A 19,227-nucleotide genomic window follows, 5' to 3' on the forward strand; every position below is an offset into this window, starting at 1 on the left:
TCTTCTTACCTCAGTGATGCTCCTTCTCATCTGCTTTGGTGGTCTCTCCCTAAGTTCTTGGTTCCTGGGGAGCTCCTGGTCTCAGCACCCCAGGCTTTGCTCTTCAAAACCCGCACTCCCTCCCTCTCTTCATTCTCTCATCCAGCCCCTGGCTCTACAGGCAAACACTGCTGACTAGAACCCTGAATCTTTCTTCTGACTCATGAAGCTCTGACTCCTGCTGTGCATCTCCCCATGGATGTCTCATAGGCCTCTCACATTCAAAACTCCGATTTCTGCCCTGGCTCGTGTGGCTCGGTTGATTGACTGCCTACATGAGAACCAAAGGGTCGCCAGTTTGATTCCTAGGCAGGGCACATGCCTGGGTTGTGGGCCAGGTCCCTGGCTGGGGGCACACAAGAGGCAGCCATGCATTGATGTTTCTCTTCCTTTCCTCCCCTCTGTCTAAAAATAAATAAATAAAAATTTTTAAAAAACTCCCTGATCTCCTAGTCTCCCAGCAGAACCATGTGCTACCTGTAAGGTAACATATTAACCTTTTTGCAGAGGAGGTTTTGGAGGGTGGGGAGGCGGAGCAACAAAAAAATTTCCTCAAGGATAAGGACAGGAGGACAAATGTTAAACTACCTAATTGATGACTTCATGTCTGTGCCTTGGTTTCCTCATCTAAAGTGTGGAAAGAATAACCAGACATACTTCATAGGGTTGTTGTAAGAAATTGATGAGATAACCCATGTAAAGTCCTTAGTAAAGGCACTTAGTATATACACAATAGATGTTAGCTGCCATTGGGGATAAACAAACAAACAAACAAACAACTGAAAAAAGAAACCAAAACAGCTTGATTTACTCTCCTTTATGGGCTTCCGCTAATTTAGGAAATGGAAATTCCATTTTACCAGGTGTTCTGTCCTCAACTTTGGAGTTACTTTTGAATCTTTTCTCTCATGCCCCCAACCTAACCTAAATAAATCCTAGAGTGTCTACCTCCAAAACACATCCAGAATCTGACCCTTTCTTACCCACTCAACTGCTACTGCCCAAGTCCAAGTCACCATAAACCCTTGCCTAGATTATAGCAGTGGCCTCCAGTCAAGGAGGTCTACTCTCCTTTTGTCCTCTATTGTTCACACATAAGCTGAAGTGATGTTATTACTATTTGTTTGGTTTCAAGTAAAGTCACTCCCTCAATGTGTGCAAAGCCAAAGCCCTCTGTATTGAGCCCATGGACTTGTCTGCCCTTTTCTATCACTCTCTCCTTTGATGCACTACTGGCCTCCCTGCTGTCTTTTACACACACCAAGGTGCTTCTGCCTTAGGGGGTTGCCCCAGTTTTTCCCATTCTACCCAGGTATTTAGAGGCATGCCTTGCTCTCTCATTCTGTTAAGTCTCTGCTCAAAACTCTGCTTATTTTCCCTCACAGCATTTATTGCTAACTGACACATGTTTTCTACATGCATTTATTATCTGCTTCCTTCTCCGCCCCTATCTATTCCCATTGCATAGAATATAAGCTTGAGGAGAGCATGAAATTTGTTTGGCTTACTTATAGCAGTGACTAGTTTATAGTAGGTGCACAGGAAAAACAAGTGAATGAATGAAATGACATGTTATTTATTTAAATGAGCATTTATTTTCCTGAGCAGCTCTAAAATATTTTATGAATCACAAGAGGTAATAATTTAGTGTGACAGCAAATAATTATAAGATTCTTTAAGAAAGAAAATTAACATTTTTAAAACTTACAATTATCCATCCAGAATATTATAGGTGGTGGTAGTCCAATTGGGGGTCTGCAGGGAAGTACCAAATGTTGGCCACTTTGAAGTGTTATTGGTTCAAGTTTTTCTTTGGTCCACAATGGGGACCCTATGAAAAAATAAATAGCTTCTAAGTTATTTCAGCATTGAAAAAGAAAAAGAGCACTAGAAAGAAAGACAAACCAAACTTTTGGGAAAACAGTAATTTGGCATTTATGTACATTAAGATAACAAGAAAATAATTTTTAAATACAGTGTAAAAAGTTAAAAAATGACAATTTTCATTCATTGCCATTAATAGTATGAATTCTGAGTCAATGATTCCAAATCTAAGAACATATACTAAATAAATCATTAAGAACATATGTAAGCCTCAACAAATTCAATAAAATTGAAATCATATCAGTCATTCTCTCACATCACGATGGCTTGAAACTAGAAACGAACCTCAAGGAAAAAAACTCAAAAACATTCAAATTCTTGGAGGTTGAATAACATACTACTAAACAACGAATGGGTTAACAATGAGATCAAGGAAGAAATCAAAAAAGTTTCTGAAAACAAATGGAAATGAACACAAAACATCCCCAAACCTATGGGACACAGTGAAGGCAGTCCTGAGAGGGAAGTTCATAGCAACACAGACCTACCTAAAAAAGATAAAAAAATTTCAAATAAACAACTTAATCCTACATCTACAAGAATGAGAGGAACAACAACAACAAACAAAGCTAAGAGTGAGTACAAGGAAGGAAACAATCATGATCAGAGCAGAATTAAATGACATAGAGACTAAAAGAACAATTCAAAAGATCAATAAATCCAGGAGCTTGTCCTTTGAAAAGATAAACAAAATCGACAAGCCTTTAACCAGACTCATCAAGAAAAAAAGAGACAGAACCCAAATAAATAAAATCAGAAATGAAAGAGGATAAATTACAACTGATATCATAGAAATACAAAGGATTGTAAGAAATTATTATCAGGAAATTGGACACCTAGGAGAAATGGACAAATTTCTAGAAACATACAATCTTCCAAAACTGAATCAAGAAGAAGCAGAAAGCCTGAATGGACTGATAACAATTAGTGAAGCTGAATCAGTAATCAAAAAACTCTTGGCACACAAAAGCCTTGGACTGGACAGTTCCACAGATAAACTTTGCCAAACATTTAGTGAAGCAATAACTCCTATTCTTCTTAAACTATTCCAAAAAATTCAAGAGGGAAGATTCCCAAACTCTATGAGGCCAGTATTATCCTAATTCCAAAACCAGGTAAAGACAAAACAAAGAAAGAAAACTATAGGCCAATATCTGATGAACATAGATGCTAAAATCCTCAACAAAATATTGACAAACTGGATCCAGCAATACATTGAAAAGGTAATACAGCGTGGTGAAGTGGGATTCAATCCAGGGATGCAAGGATGGTACAATTTCATAAATCAATAAACGGAATACATCACATAAACAAAATGAAAGTCACATGATCATATCAATAGATGCTGAAAAATCATCTGATAAAGTACAGCACCCATTTATGATAAAAATGCTCAGCAAAGTGGGAATAGAGGGGACATACCTCAACATAATAAAGGCCATATATGAGAAACTTACAGCCAACATCATACTCAACAGGTAAAAACCAAAAGCTTTCTACCTAAGATCAAGAACAAGACAAGGGTGTCCACTTCTACCACTTCTACCACTTCTATTTGACATAGCATTTGAAGTTCAAGCCACAGCAATCAGACAAGAAAAAGAAATAGAAGGCATCCAAATTGGAAAGAAGGAAGTAAAACTGTCATTGTTTGCAGATGTCATAATGTACATAGAAAACCTTACAGGATCCGCCAGAAAACTACTTGACCTAATAAGTGAATTTGACAAAATAGCAGGATGCAAAGTCAATATTCAGAAACTGAAGGCATTTTTGTACACCAACAATGAAATATCAGAAAGAAAAAAAAAAAAAGAAATATCAGAAAGAGAAACAAGGGGAAAAATCCCATTTACTATAGCAACAAGAAAAATAAAATACCTAGGAATAAATTTAACCAAGGAGGTAAAATCCCTGTACTCAAAAAACTACAGAACACTAAAGACAGAAATTAAGGAACACACAAATAAATGAAAGCATATTCTGTGTTCATGGATTGGAAGAATTAAAATCATTAAAATGTCCATATTACCCAAACCAATCTATAGATTCAACGCAATCCCGATTAAAATACCCATATTTCACGGGTATAGAACAAATATTTCAAAAATTTATAAGGAACCATAAACAACCTCGAATAATCTCAGCAATTTTGAGAAAAAACAAAGTAGGAGCGATCACAATACCTGATATCAAACTATATTAAGGCCACTGTAATCAAACAGTATAAACTCAAAATGGATAAAAGATTTAAATATAAGAAATGACACCATAAAAGTCCTAGAGGAAAACATAGGCAGTAAAATTTCAGATATCCCATGCAGCAATACTTTTGCCACTATATCTCTTAGGGCAAGGGAAATAAAGAAAAGAATAAACAAATGGGACTACATCAAACTAAAATGTTTCTGCTTGGCTAAAGAAAACATCAGCATAATGAAAAGGGAACCAACCATATGGGAAAACATATTTGCCAATGATACATTGGGCAAGGGTTTGATCTCCAAAATATATAAAGAACTCATATAACTCAACACCAGGAAGACTAACAATACAATTAAAAAATGGGCAAAGGACCTGAACAGACACTTCTTTATGGAGGACATATAGAAGATCCACAGACATATGAAAGGATGTTCAACATTACTAGTCATCAGAGAGATGCAAAATAAAACCACAATGAGATACCACTTCACACCGGTAAGAATGACCATCATCAACAAATCAACAAACAACAAGTGCTGATGAGGATGCAGAGAAAAGGGAACCCTAGTGCATTGTTTGTGGCAGTGCTAACTGGTGCAGCCACTGTGGAAAACAGTATGAAATTTCCTCTAAAAACTAAAAATCACTGCTGGGATTATACCCTAAGAATCCTGAAACACCAATTCAAAAGAACCTATGCACCCCAATATTCATAGCAGCACTATTTAATACAGCAAAGTGCTGGAAACAGCTGAAGTGCCTATCAGTAAATGAGTGGATCAAAAAACTGGGTCATTTACTCACTGGAATACTACACAGCAGAAAGAAAGAATGAACTCCTATCCTTCATCACAGCATTGATGTAAATGCTAAGTGAAATAAGCCAGGCAGCAAAAGATAAATACTATATGACCTCACCTATAAGTGGAACCTAATGAACAAAACAAACAAATGGGCAAAATAGAACAGAGACATGGAAATAAGGAACAGACTGACACTGACCAGAGGGGAGGGGGAAGGGAGATAACAGGGGAAGAAAAGGAAAGGTTCTAGTCAAGGAACAAGTATAAAGGATCCATGGACATGGACAACTGGGTGGGGATTGATTGTGCGAGCAGGAGTGGGGGTGGGTGGAGCTGGGGAGGGCAACAGGGGGAAAATTGGGACAACGGTAATTGAACAACAATAAAATTTTTTTAAATGAAAAAAAGAAGATATGTAATATTTTGTTATAAGCATCTTTTTCACAAAAGAACGAAAGACATTTAAATGTCCATAAATTTATAAAACAAATAACATAATTGTATACCTACACCTTTGAATATCATATAGTATTGCATAGTATATAAGTATACTTATTTAAAAGATTGATATGAGAATATACATATCATGGGTAAGTCAGAAAATGTTATAAAGTAGTACTTCAGAATGAGCTCATTTTAAACACACACAAACATTATCTAGAAAAAAATGGAAAAAGCAGTAATTATTTTCTTGAATGGAAGAATTCATGAGTAATTTTTAAATTTATTTTTTATATATAATTGATTTTTTTATATAATGAACACACAGTACACATGTAATAAAAGAAAAGCTTTAAAAATGACCAGAACTGCCAATAGTCACTTTTCTTTAAATACATGCTCTTGAGTTGTTGAGAGAATTTGGGTACAGTACACTGCATAACAGCCACAGTAATATCGAGGCAGTGAGTCCACTCTATCTCTACGTAATTTCTGAAACAGAAATGTAAAAAATAAATTATACTAATCTTACAGAATGGGGATCTCCAAAAATCCCCAGAGCCTGTGGGTTGGGGGATGGTAAAAGGAAACAGCTTTTAAGATGCCTTCACATGCCTGTGGCTAGTGGCTAGTGTCTGTTATGCAAGTGGCTTTGGTTCTCCCAAGGCCCCAGGAAGATGGGAGGGGTTTTGGGTCAAAGAATGGTACAGAGAGCACAGAGCCCGTGTAAGGTTCTGTGAATGGTCAGAATTGGTTACCATGCCCACTGCATCACAGGATGCAGTCAGGGATTTAAAAATAAGCGGCAGACATTTTTAGGGGAGAATACCACGCAGCTTTGAAAGGAAAGGGGGAACACCATGTGGATTTGAAAGGAAAGGGGGAATGCCACTGAGGCTTTGTAAAGGAAAGGGAGAACTCCACTCGGTTTACAAGGAGGCTGGGAACTCCATGTGGTTCTCCATTAAGGCTGGAGGACACCACAACACAGGCAAAACCTCCCTGATCAGGATTGAATGGTTGGCAGCTGCAGGTAAAACTGAACTGTGTCTGGGAAGTAGGAAAACTTTATCTCTGACTTTTCTAAAACTAGCCTGGTTTGGTATGGGGAGGCAGAACTATGTGTTTGTGGGTGTTCTAAAGAAAATAAGACTTAATGGCAAAAATCCGCAAATAATCTAAATCTATATAACCATTAAATAAACAATTCTTTTTCTTTTCACCAAACTCTGGTATTGAGAGTTATGCTTCTGATGGTGGGAAATCGGGCCCCTAATAACTAAACAGCCTATGGGTTCTGTTACACTAAGATCTCAGTGACCCAATTCATACTGAATTTATTTCCATCTGGCCGTAGGAAGTTTGCTCATACATAAAATACACAAGAAATTAATAATTAGATCAATTTGGGAAAGAAACACTTTTCTTAGCTCTGGTGTTTAATTCTGGACTTGTATACAAGTAAAAGACATACTGGATTGGCAAAGTATTAGGTTGAGGAACTTAGGATAAAGTGGAAAGGAGCAATAATTTCCATGCAAACAAAATCAGAGTATTGGAATCAATGCCATTACTTTCTTGTAATGGTATTTGGATGACGTAACCAATGCCGAGTCTCAGACCCATACTTTATGAAGGTCCACCTGTTGGTGGACCAGTCCCACTTACTAGATGGGCGAACAACAATGTTATTAGACATTGCAGCTCCACGTTCATTCCTGGCTGTACACTGATAGACTCCTTCATAGGCCTCTGCTTTCCCTTCGCTCATGATGTTAATAATGAGGGTTCCTGAGCCAGGCTTCATAGTAACGAGAGGGTCTTTATCTATATCAAAATGAGTCCCATTTCGGGTCCAGGAGAAGCTGCCCAATACATAAAGGATTAAGCTTGTTAATGGTCCAGAAAAACAAGATTACTCACTCTTTAACAAATTCCTAGCAGTTTATGGGTTTCCAGAAATAATTATTAGATTTTAATATTCAATAAAGGAACAATAGGCTCTATATCTAAAATGATTCATTGAATCATGACTTACAAAAAAGTGCTGGCCACATATTTTAAGGTACATGTCTTTATTAGAACTAGATGAAATCTGACTCAAATATAGAAATAATGCACAGGAAATGCCTGTCATTTTTCAAAGAAATACTGAAAATAGGTCTCCTAGGCACACTATCTTAGAGCTTCATTAGCATTTTTATTGTAAGCTCCCTTGTTCATGGCTTTGACAATCTATCTACAAAAATTTGCTCTGGGCTGAAATGTGACAAGAGAGGCTTTCACAAGTAATCAGACAAATTTCAAGTTACCAAAATGCGAAGTGTAGGTTGCGAAGAGGAGAAGAAATATGAGTTCAGTGGCATTTTAAATGTTGGTTATTAAAAATGGTAATTCTCTATATAATATATTTTAAGAATTTTTAATTCCAGAGATGATTTTGTAAATTACTTAGGAAGTATTTCAGATTGTCAACTGAAATTCTTCTTTCTCAGTTTTCTCAGTTTTATTTATATAAAAGCCACAGTGCTCACATAATTAAATACTTTATAACTAGTCGCAAATTGACAATGAACACGCTCATACAAAGGCATGAATCTCTAAACTTCACTATGTTTTCCACACCTACTTGGATTTCTCTTCCCACTACTCTCCTTGTAGCAGTAGAGGTCACAACTACTAAGGCAGGAGGTGGTGGCAGGTGCTACTGGCATATACTAGGTACAGGTCAGGGATGCTACTAAACGACTTACAATGCACAGGGCAGCCCCATCCCATGTTAAAAAGTTATCTGGCCCACAAATAGTAATAGTGCTGAGATGAAGAAATTCTATCTTACAAAGAGTTATAGAAGGTATTAAGTAAAAATGAAACTAAAGGGGAACTCCATCAAATGACATCACATTAGGGCTTGAGCACTAGAGGGTTTCTAATGATATGGCAAACCTTTGATGAAAGTTTTTGATATACTTCAGTATTTAGTACCCATTAATTTTTTTCTCAGGTACTAGTCTGTGATAGTTTGGTAAGGCCAATAATAGACAAACTCAAATAAAATATTTAGAAACTTTCATTTCTTTATTACTTAAAAATCTAAATTACATTTTAATAATAATCATCTAACTCTCCCAAACTCCTATATATACTGGACAAGTTACAGGTCATCCACTAATTAGCTGTTGGACCTTGGATAAGTTATCTAGACATCAGTTTCCCATCTATAAAATATATTGGTTGGACCAGGTAATTTTTAATATCTCTTCCAACTCTAAAATGTCATGCATTGTTCATGGAACCCTGCCAAGTTTGGAAACCCACTTAAGACTATTTTATAGACCTCTCTAGAGAAAGGAGAGATCTTAGGAGTCATCAAATTCAATTTATTTATTTTACACATGAAAAAGCTGAGGCCCAGACAAAAAGGATTTTCCCATGTCATAAGTCACTTAGAGCCACTAGAAGGTTCTTTCCACCATCTCCCTACATTTTTTGAGCATTTCGCAGAAAGGCATGAATACAGAAATGCAATCATCTGGGTTTTCAAGAAGGAAAAACTGACTAATTAACAAGAGAGACAAAACAATGAACCTACAAATGATACTTGAGAGATGTGCAGGAACTTCAATGTTAATACAAATGCTTACTTTTCTTACTACAACAAAGCAGAAAGCACACCCACCTTGGAGGAGGTTTCCCTTTGGCCTCACATTGGATTACAATATTCTCTCGAGGGTCAATAATGTAATCTTTTGGAGATTGTTGAGTAATGGTTGGAGGTTGTACCACTTAATTGTGAGAAGAAGAACAATGTAAAGAAATAAATCATTTATTACCATAATAGCAATCATGTTTTCTATATCAAAAATCACTTACTCCAGACATGCTCCAAATGTTTTTAGAAATTTCTATGGTGGTAGCACATACCCCAGTCAATTTTTAACAAGCAGTGTTCTAAAACTTTGAAGTCAAGGCATAACTTCCTTTTGGTAACTTTATATGTACTACTCACAAAACCCATTTTCTCCCACTAAATGTTTGGAAAAATAATTACCAATACAAGTTTAATATTAAGACAGTTTCTTTTCTGATGTAACAATGAGAAATTCCTTCCTCTGATTCCTTTTGTTCAAATGGGTCTTTCAATGAAGTTTTAGTTATGAAGTAAACTTGCCTTTCTTTGGAAAGAGTAACTGATATAGTTCATTAGTGAACTAATATAAGTTGACATACAGGGAGGGGCAAAAGCAGGTTTACAGTTGTTTGTATGAAAAATAATACAATAATTAAAAAGTAATAATACAAGAATAAACTCTGTGTTTCGAGTACTTAAAACTGTAAATCTACTTTTGTCCCACCCTGTATGTTGGGAGCATATATTTGAGAAGTTAATGTTCAAAAAGCTGGTTTAACCCTGGCTGCTGTGGCTCAGTGGATTGAGTGTCAACCTGTGAACCAAGTGTCGCTGGTTTGATGCCCAGTCAGGGCACATGACTAGGTTGCACGTCAGGTCCCCAGCTGGGGGTATGTGAGAGGCAACCACACAGTGATGTTTCTCTCCCTCTCTTTCTCCTTTCCCCTCTCTCTAAAAATAAATAAATAAATAAATAAATAAAATTGTTAAAAAAAAAACAACAGATGGTTTAATTAGAGACTTGACATGTCTTATTAGAGCCAGGATGTATATAGGTGTCTAGTCGGAACAAAGATAAAAATCTTATTTAGGAGGTAAATAGATTTGGGAAGTTCTCTGTTATAGGAGATAATATTTCCATTTCAGTCTTCAAAGTATAATATGATCATTTATTATCAAATCATAGGGGCAAACCGTTATGACCCAAAACAATTTAATCTGAAGAAAGCTGGTATCTGAATATCCAACATGCAAGTCATTCTAAAATTACCATGTCCTTCTTATGAAATCAGAATTACAGTGTTAGAACAGGTAGGGTCTTGAGAAATAATCTATTTAAACTTTTTCTTTCTTTTTTTTTTTTTTTTTACTTAGGGCAGCAACTAGGCTTGACTAGGAAGGCACAAGCAGAGTAAAGAACCAAACTCTCCTGGTAGAAACCAATGACTTGTACAAGTCCAGGGAGAGCTAGTGGTTCCCAGCTGGAGGCAATTTGCCCCCTTCCCTCACAGGACATTTGGACATATCTGGAGACAATTTTGGGTCACCTCTGGGGCTGGGGGTGGTACTGGCACCTATTGTAGAAGCCAGGGATGTTGCTAAACATCTTACAATGGATAGCTCTCCTGGAATAAAACTTACCTCAATCACTGAAGTTTTCATGTTCTAGATCTCCCCTTTCCTCTCTGCGCATACACTGTGCTTCCTTTGTGAAATCTCTTCCACCTGCCAACCAAGTGTTTCCCTAAGCTTAATAATTGCCCTCTGCTCTTGTTTTTCCTTACTGTGGTTAATTGTTGCCAGGTCTAAATTTTATCACTTCCATGTCCAATGTCTTATAAAGCTGCAAACATGGTTCTTTTCTCTTGCTTTGTCTCCAGTCCTGTCTACTAGAAACGTTTTACTAAGTATCCAAATGACACCTAAAATACAGATCAAAAGCTGAACCTATTATTGTCATTACTTATTGTGCGCCTATTAAATGCAGGGTATTGGATAGTATCAATCCCCTCTCCCCCTTTAGCAAGATGCATCCCCCTCCTCATCCTCCTGACAAGCCAGCTCCTCTTCTCAGCCTCCACAACAACACAGGACCCTCATTCTTCCAGCTCTGTCAATTCCTAATGTTGTTTAGTAGTTTGAACTGGTGACTAAGACCCAGTCTGTTTCTTTCTTACCAGTTTTGAGACTTCAAACAAGTTTTTAAACTTCTATAGGTTCTAGTTTCCTTAGAGGGAGCACTTAAGAGTCACTGGAAGATTAAATAAAATAATTTGTGGAAAATTCTTAGTACATGCCACTAGTACTATAATGGTTTAGTGATGTTACCTATGTTCACATTATTATCAAAATTATTTTTATTTGGACCAGCTTCACCTTTGAGTGAAGGGAATATAGAGTTTGGGACGATGGAAAGAAAAATGGAATTTCACACCCAGAGAATAGTGGACATAGGTGGTAGGTGAAGGAATTCTTATAAGCAACTCAGACCAATTTTTTGTGCTTTTCTGAAAGCAATAGAATGCATGTCTGGTGGTTTCAGACCCAGAACTTCTATTTACATGTCAAGAGAGATTCCACTCCTAACTGCCAGGAGTTTACCATCTAGACAGTGCTTAGATCACCTGGAAACAAAAATGCTTTGAAGTAATAAGGGAAAAAAGGTGATTTTACATAATTTCCTGGTTAATCCAACATCAAAGGATTTTTCAAATGCCTGAAAACTATTTTTTAGGTAGATGATATATGATCAACTGTCAGAGGCAGCAACAGGTTTTGCTTAGAGTAGGGCACTCAGAAATGCTGGGAGGGAGTGCTATTTATTGCCTTTTGCACCTTTCAAAACAGTATTCAAATTCTCCAGGATATTATACTGATGACGCCTGGAAACACTTGTCTACACAGTGCGCAGGTTGAAGAAGAATAACGGAGTATGCACAGATGCCAACTTGGATGAAGCATCTGCATGCATCCACTTTCTAAAAGATACCAAAAGACCTGTCTGTATTCCAGTAAACATTTAATAGTATTTTGAACTAGGTAGTTGTTCTCTTTAAATTTTGTGAATTTTCTCATTGAGTTACATCAGAAGTGAATAAAGCACAGAAATTAGTAGAGCATAATATAGGCAAATGAAAAAGAGTAATGCCAGAGTCTTCGGAACTCATACAGGGACTACATTAAATTTGCTTCTTGGTATTTTAATATTTAGCCACAGAAAACACACATGCTTAAAATACATTAGTCACAAACCATTAAATTGTACAATTTATTTCACACTATTCATTCAAAAACAAAGACATGACCAAATTTTCACACTGCCTAGTTATTACAGAAAGACACTTACAGTCTTCAAGAAGTTTTGCTTTTTTCCCATCAATATCAGCAGGTGAGTGGGCAAACAGAATTAAAGAAAACCAAATGTTAGTAATAAGAACACTAGAACCCTGAAGATAAAAGGGGCATCTTGCCTATTTGATTTGACCTAAAAAAACTAGTACAGCAAATTTGAAGTTGTGAAGTTGTAGGAGAAACTCCCATTCACGGTCTTGTTTATTCCTAAAGCAGTTATCCCACATAACATACTGAAGAACAAAAGGAATGCTATAGAAAAAAAGTGATTCTTCCAGGAATAAGCATGGCTAATTCCATTCTACCCATGTTGTACTGGACAAGTAATTATGTTCAATTTGAAAAACAGCTGAAATCTACAATTAATTTGAGTTGTCACATACTATATCATGTCTGATCCTATTATCCCAGACATCACTATGCACATGGTAATGATCCTTAACAATGGGACATAGTTGCAATGACAGTGCTCCATCCAAGCCAAATCCAACACCGATTTTAGGTTTTTATATTTCTATGGTTAATTCCCAAGTCAAACTGTTAGCATATTTCTGCTTTCAGAGTTCCTTTATCACCTAGGTGTTGCCAGTAGCCACACCAAGGAGCCACACATATAGAAAAAAGGTAAGGAATAGGGGCAAGTAATAAATGACATTAGTATGCAATTCAAATGATTCTGCAGGGCTGCCTGTCACTAGTACTTGCAAAGGTTAATGCAGGAGTGCCTAGGTTGTCCGTGCCTTTCTTTTCATCACGGTTATGACTCCTCTCCATTAGCAGGGATAATTGAGTTAGCCCTCGGTGACTGTTTCCCTCTGATTGTTAGATTGAGCAGTCAGATTAAGGGGGACTATATTTAATACAATAGAGAACAAAAGCATTTCTCTCCAGTGATCTTCTCTTTCCTATATATCTGTTAGGGCAAATGCTTACTTAAGCATTCCAACTCCAATGAGTGTAAGCAATAATTTTTTTTTGAAATTAAAGTAATTGAAATTATATTTTTAAAAATAAGCAAAGTATTATGTTTTATTGTACTTTAGACTTATAGAGGCAGAGCAAAGGAATTCAACAAAGTGTGGGACAAACCACTTCTTAATATCTTCCCACTGGCAGTTGCAACCTCATTGGCAAAAAATGACATCTCAACAATTGAATAGTCCCAGGAAAGTGCTATCTTCCTTGTACCTCAGAAAACTTGCCAAACAGATGTTCTATTCAGGAAACTAATGGATTTAAAGAGGTCAGGCAGATTAGGAATAAAGAATAAATCAATTTTGAAGTATAGTAATTGTCCAGATTTGAAATTCTGCTTTCCATTACAAGAAAAGTGACCAGTTGAAACCAGCATTATCATTATTTTTCATAAATAGGCCACCCAGACCAGGGAGAGTCCAGCATATACTTTACTACTTAGGAAAAGAGAGGCTAATATAGCAGTTGTTACTTGCTCTATTTTAAATAGTGTTTTTGTAGATGACTTGTTTTATTTTCAAAATTTACATCTTGATCTTTGATTACATTTTTAAACACAGATGACCCTTCACTAGGCTTCAGATAAGATACATTTCCTAGATGTAAATTCATATTTAAGATTCAAAAATCAAAGGTGAATTTTTCCTTGTCTGAATCAAGAGAAGTGTATTATGGGTAGTTTGGGGATATAGAAGTGGTGTGGGGTTGGCTGAGAGACCATCTACCAGTCTTTTCCAGAGCTCTCTCAGCATGTGAGGGGGTGGAGAAGGGGGGAGGGGTAAGTAGGGAGGATCTACAATCATTTTAAAGTAATTCATATGGTTTTCTTGCAGAACTGCTACTATAAAGAGTCCCCTGTTGGGAGGATCAGGGCAGCCCACAATTCACTCCTTCTCAGGCTCCTCACCTTCGCCCCCCATGGTACAGAAAATGTACCTGAGGGAGGAGGAAGATAATGATAGGGAGGGTACAATGTGCATAACTGTTTCAATGGCCATTTCTGTGGTGTGATTCCTTATGAACATCAGGTGCTGAAAGTAAAAGCCAAATTAATTTTGATTAGCTTTTCAGTATCACACAGACACCTTCTCCATTCACACAGTTCAGATGATGGTAAATGCTGGGGAGGTTTTGACTCCCAGGCCTAACAGCTTTAAAATGTTAATACTTACGATCAAGAGGTACTTCCAGTGCACTAATCATCTGGCATAGGCAGAGAATCAGGGGCACTCTGCCTGCAGATAAGCGCTTCTTTCTTGGCATTATTTTAAGCTGCATTAGCTTAACTCCTGCTGAGACCCACAAACTGAATTTCTTTTTCTTCTTTCACAAAAGATTTGTGTGCAATGTCTAAATAATTTTCATGCAGGAAACTGGAAAAGGATAGAGTAAGAGTTATAGTGTATTAAAAAGAAGGAAATGAAGAGTGGAAATCTGCAGCACAGAAAATCAGTCCTGGATTACATATGAACTCTAAGAGTGAGCTAAGTTTTAAATATTTAACTCTCAGAACTAGAATAATCATTTATTCATGAATCAGCTAAAATCAGGTCAGAAATACTTGTAGTGATGCTAAGCAAAACATGTCTACTTTGCCATCTTTACGGTTTTTTCATTTTAATTACCTGCATTTGTATCGGAGGCTGCCATGCTATTATTTCTCCTAGATCACACAAACTTGGCTCACAAGTCAGTCAGAAAGTGTGACTTTAGAGGGGAGACTAATGACTTCTTTATTCTAGAGATTATCTCTGTGAAACTCCAGGTCACTGTCTCAAATTTGCCTCAAACCCCCAAACGCTGATTTATCAGCTGAACGACTGACAACTCAGGCCTTCCCCATCTCGTACATAGACTATGGCAGCAGATAGGCCTGGGCTCTGAGTTCTGAGGCTCTGAGTTCCAGAAATGGTGACTTAACATCTTTGAAGATGAGGTTTTATTTATGTAGGCAGTCTGATCACAGTCTATCTAATTCTATATTTATAACTATTTAGTTTGAAAACCAAACTTGTTAATATGATCAAATTAGTTGTCATATTATGTCTGTGTGTGAAATAGAGTATAAATGTATATGTATAAAAAGCTGAAACAATACTGATAACATGTTTTGCTAGCAAATGAGTTCTGATTTTAATCTAATTACAATTTTAGTTGGACACTTCTTGCTAAACAAACACAAAAACATTTACTGTGTTAAATATAGACATTATACATATATAAATATTTTGTGAAGAAAATATCTATACTATGTGGTTTCATTTAAGATCTAGGAAATTTGGCTTTCCATAATATAATATATAAACAATCAGGCCCATTAAGCATTGGGAGGCTGGTATAGAGGCTCACACAGATATTTTTAACCAAAATACAAACCATATTGTCTTTCTGTGTGTGGAAAGCATAATTATGCCAATTAACTAAATTTATTTACGTCTGTCATGATTTTCTGCTAAAACGCTAATTTTGAATTTACACATAAGCTTCAGGGAAAATAAAAGTAACTGGCATAAAAGTTGACGTTACATACTGCACATATTGAGAAAAAACTACATAATCAAACACTGAGTAAGCAAATGGCATACCTGACTGATTTAGGTGTCAAGCTAATTGAGTTTATTAGATTTAAGTGCCTTGCTCTATGAATAGGTGCTAAAGAACTAATGCACTCTTTCAAAGGTGTACTAATAAATTGCAATGCTAGTAAGATCTTAAACAACTACATACAATTTATGTTATAAGTTCTTTGCATATTATTTATTTTTCAAGGATGCCTTAACTATTCATCCTTTAAAACAGAGAAAACCATTAGGTAAGTTCATATAAAAGAAAGCATCATTCAACCTGCTTTACCTTTTCAGAGTATATATAGAATAAAATATTGCACATTAAATCACAGTGTTGTATAAAGACAAAAATTAAGAAAAACTGAGAAAGCACTTACTTAAAGAGATATGAGTAAATCCTCACAAGGGGGTGGGACATGAACTATGATAAATGAAGATGTGGTCTTTCTTCCAAGAAATTGTAAGTTAACTGCACTAGCAGCCACAAAATTGTCATCAGTGTAGGTTCTGTTTAAGGAGGACAAAGCAATGACCCAGCCCATCCTCTGACTCCTGCTCATGGAAAATCACCCACTCCTCCTATGTATGCCCTCACAGGTGAAAAACCCAATGCCCGAGGACAGCATTAGGTCCTCAGCACTCAATCAAAGTGAAAATCAAATACAGCTACAAAAAATTAAGCTTACTCTTTGTAAGAGTAACGTGCTCTGCGTTTGCTTCTGCACTCTCAATATTGATGTCAATGCCCTGCATTGCTAGGACCCCATCTGCCTTGTAATTTATGTTGGAAAATGATGGTCATTCTCTCTTATAAGAGAATCATGAACTTAAACTAAATTGTTTATGTAGTTACATTAAAATGAATGAAACCCCAATACGAAACAGCAAGTCATGCTTAGTCAAGACTAAAGAGTACATTAGCAAAATATAGTTTGTAATTTGGAAAAAAAAATTTCTCACAGACATTTTAAAGCATGCTTGAATGAGACAAATGATAGGTTCATTTTTGGAACATAAATCACCCTGATATTTGAAAGAACATATATTTTTAAAATGACTCAAAGTAAGATAAACAATAAAGCTTTACATATTTCATTTAATGCCTTCAAAGCAATTTTTCACATATTACTTATAGAACATCTGAAAGAGAAGGAAAAAAAATGCTCCTTCTTCAGTAAACTTTTCATCGTTAGAAAAGAAATGCAATTCAAGGTTCCCTTACTGCTTTCTGCCTAAAATTCATATTAAATCATAGAGCAAATGTTCCTGAGTTATTTATTACATATATATATTAAAAACCTCAAGTTTTAACAAAGGATTCATATTAAGCTCAAGAAACATGGCTTTCTGTTGTTTACTTAAGGAGTGATCATTGGAAAGAAGATAAAATCTTTTTCTCTCAAGTGAAAGATAAAATTCATTATATTAAAAAATACCAACTTTTTACCAAAACTGGAAGGCCATACATTACTTACCATTTCATTCTAGTCTGTACTTTTCAGCATCCCAGCATGGGTGGTTCAATGGTGACTGTACAATGTAACATGATCAATTCTCTGGGCCAATAAACTTGTGATTGGATGCTCTCTGGCACACTAATAATTGCTCTGATGACTCATCAGTGGCTGGCCTCACTGACTGGATAGCTAGCTGGGTATGATGTTATCTTGACTATGAAAGGTATTTTTCAGCAGTTAACCTGAGGATGGTTACTTTTTATATTTAACTAAATATTTACTCTAAGGAATGAGCACATTAATGCCCATTTCCAGCCCATATTTTTGCTTTTCAGCCACAGATTTTAAGTCTGAGACTATGGAAGTGAGGCAGGAGAGTGAGAAGCTAGGAAAATTTCTTGACAAGTGGAATAGGGACACTGAGACAGCTGATCATGATGGTCAAGCAATTTACAGCCAGGTGCAGGTGGTCACCACGGTTGAAGGCCTCACAAGGGGCAAAACTGGGAAAACAAGGACCTGGCCCCCAGAGTAACCTCCCCTTCCCTGGCCTTTCCTCCTTGGAGATAACTTATAGACCTCAGTTGTGTTTCAGCTCCAGGCCCAGAAAAGCAACAAAACCAGGTGGGCGATGCCAGGACCAACTGCAATGACTAAAGACCATTTGCCCTGCCACTGACCAATCAGTAAAGACTGTGACCCTGAAAGGCACACCTGGAGAAGGGATGAATATTCTGGTGAAACCCTCCCTAGAGATCTCCCCTAAGATTCCTGCCTGCAAGAGAGAGATAAAAGCCTCAAGACAAAGCACCCAGCTTGTGCTCTCCCTCTGGGCAGCAGCCCAAGTCATTCCCTTCTTCTTCCCCTGACTCTTTCTCCACAGGCACTCGTCTCCTAAACTTTAAGGCAATGGGCAGCTGGCTGTTTGTTCCAGGCTGATCCCTGGATCCCCTGAACCTGCCCCCAAGGCCCCCTCTTCTCTGACTTCCCAGTGGTCTAAGACAGCTCAGCCTAGGCTCTCCTGTTGCTTCTTCTGTGCTAAGCCCTCCCTTGTTTTACTGTCCCAGCTTTAATAAATGTATTCTATAGTCATCTGGACTTGTGCTGTGAAAGCTGTTGTACATAAAATCAAGAACCCGCACACTACAGCTAGCCCTAGGCAGACCCATTGAGGGCTAGGCCCATGACTGGTAATAGAAGGAAGGTTAGAGAGAGTGGACAATGACTTTGCATAATTAACACATCAACAAAGTAACCCATAAATCTATACAATGACACTATGATAAATGAGATTCAGAAAAAAGTAGTCTGAGATCATGTGACTGTAATGATCTCTTTAAATAACAAGGCAAACTCTATGAAGTACCAAGGAAAATGTTTCTAGTTTCCTCCTAGCCCAAAGCGATGTCCCATAGTAGAGTTTCTACAAGGAATCTGGTAACTAGAAATTGGAACAATACTGAAGGAAAGGTGAATTAACAGATTTTTTAAACCCAAATAATAGATAATAGATTACATCTTGAAAATAGCTCAAGTCTCCGTTCCTCAGAGCACTATAACTGATTAACTTATTTGATATTCATAAAAGCTCCAGGAAATAGGAAAGCAGGTGTTATAGCCATTTAATAGATGAGAGAGAAAAAAACCAATCATGATGGCTATTATTCATTCACTGAGAACCTTCCACATGCCAGGAATCACACTGGGTCTGCTCCATACATTAATTTATCTCATCTTGCCAATTCTTGATTAGGAATCTAAGATGCAGGATGGTGAAGTCATATGCGGAAGGACACACACAGTATGAGAAGTGCCAGACCTAGAACCCCAGTGCTGAAAAGTTCTGGAGCTTTCAGCTATCTCACATTGTCACA

At 36.9% G+C, this 19,227-nt stretch overlaps 1 protein-coding gene across 9 annotated transcripts in view; it reads right to left on the reverse strand.

The window, feature by feature from the left end:
- The window catches only part of NRCAM (neuronal cell adhesion molecule), an 81,084-nt gene extending 66,397 nt beyond the window's left edge, over positions 1 to 14,687 (reverse strand). For 8 of the 9 annotated variants that reach the window (XM_090287363.1, XM_090287361.1, XM_090287357.1 and 5 more), the window contains exons 1-5: positions 14,502 to 14,687; positions 12,350 to 12,367; positions 9,052 to 9,157; positions 7,041 to 7,237; positions 1,748 to 1,870 (exon numbers count right to left, since the gene is read on the reverse strand). In XM_090287363.1, coding sequence (XP_090143489.1) covers positions 1,748 to 1,870; positions 7,041 to 7,237; positions 9,052 to 9,157; positions 12,350 to 12,367; positions 14,502 to 14,607 — 550 coding nt within the window. In that variant the 5' untranslated portion in view covers positions 14,608 to 14,687. The remainder of the gene's footprint in view (positions 1 to 1,747; positions 1,871 to 7,040; positions 7,238 to 9,051; positions 9,158 to 12,349; positions 12,368 to 14,501) is intronic. The other variant, XM_090287358.1, reaches the window with a different exon arrangement.
- Between the last annotated feature and the right edge of the window lie 4,540 nt (positions 14,688 to 19,227).

The sequence above is a fragment of the Furipterus horrens genome, unplaced genomic scaffold (genome assembly GCF_987537825.1).
Source record: "Furipterus horrens unplaced genomic scaffold, mFurHor1.1.pri manual_scaffold_9, whole genome shotgun sequence".
Classification (NCBI taxonomy): Eukaryota; Metazoa; Chordata; class Mammalia; order Chiroptera; family Furipteridae; genus Furipterus; species Furipterus horrens.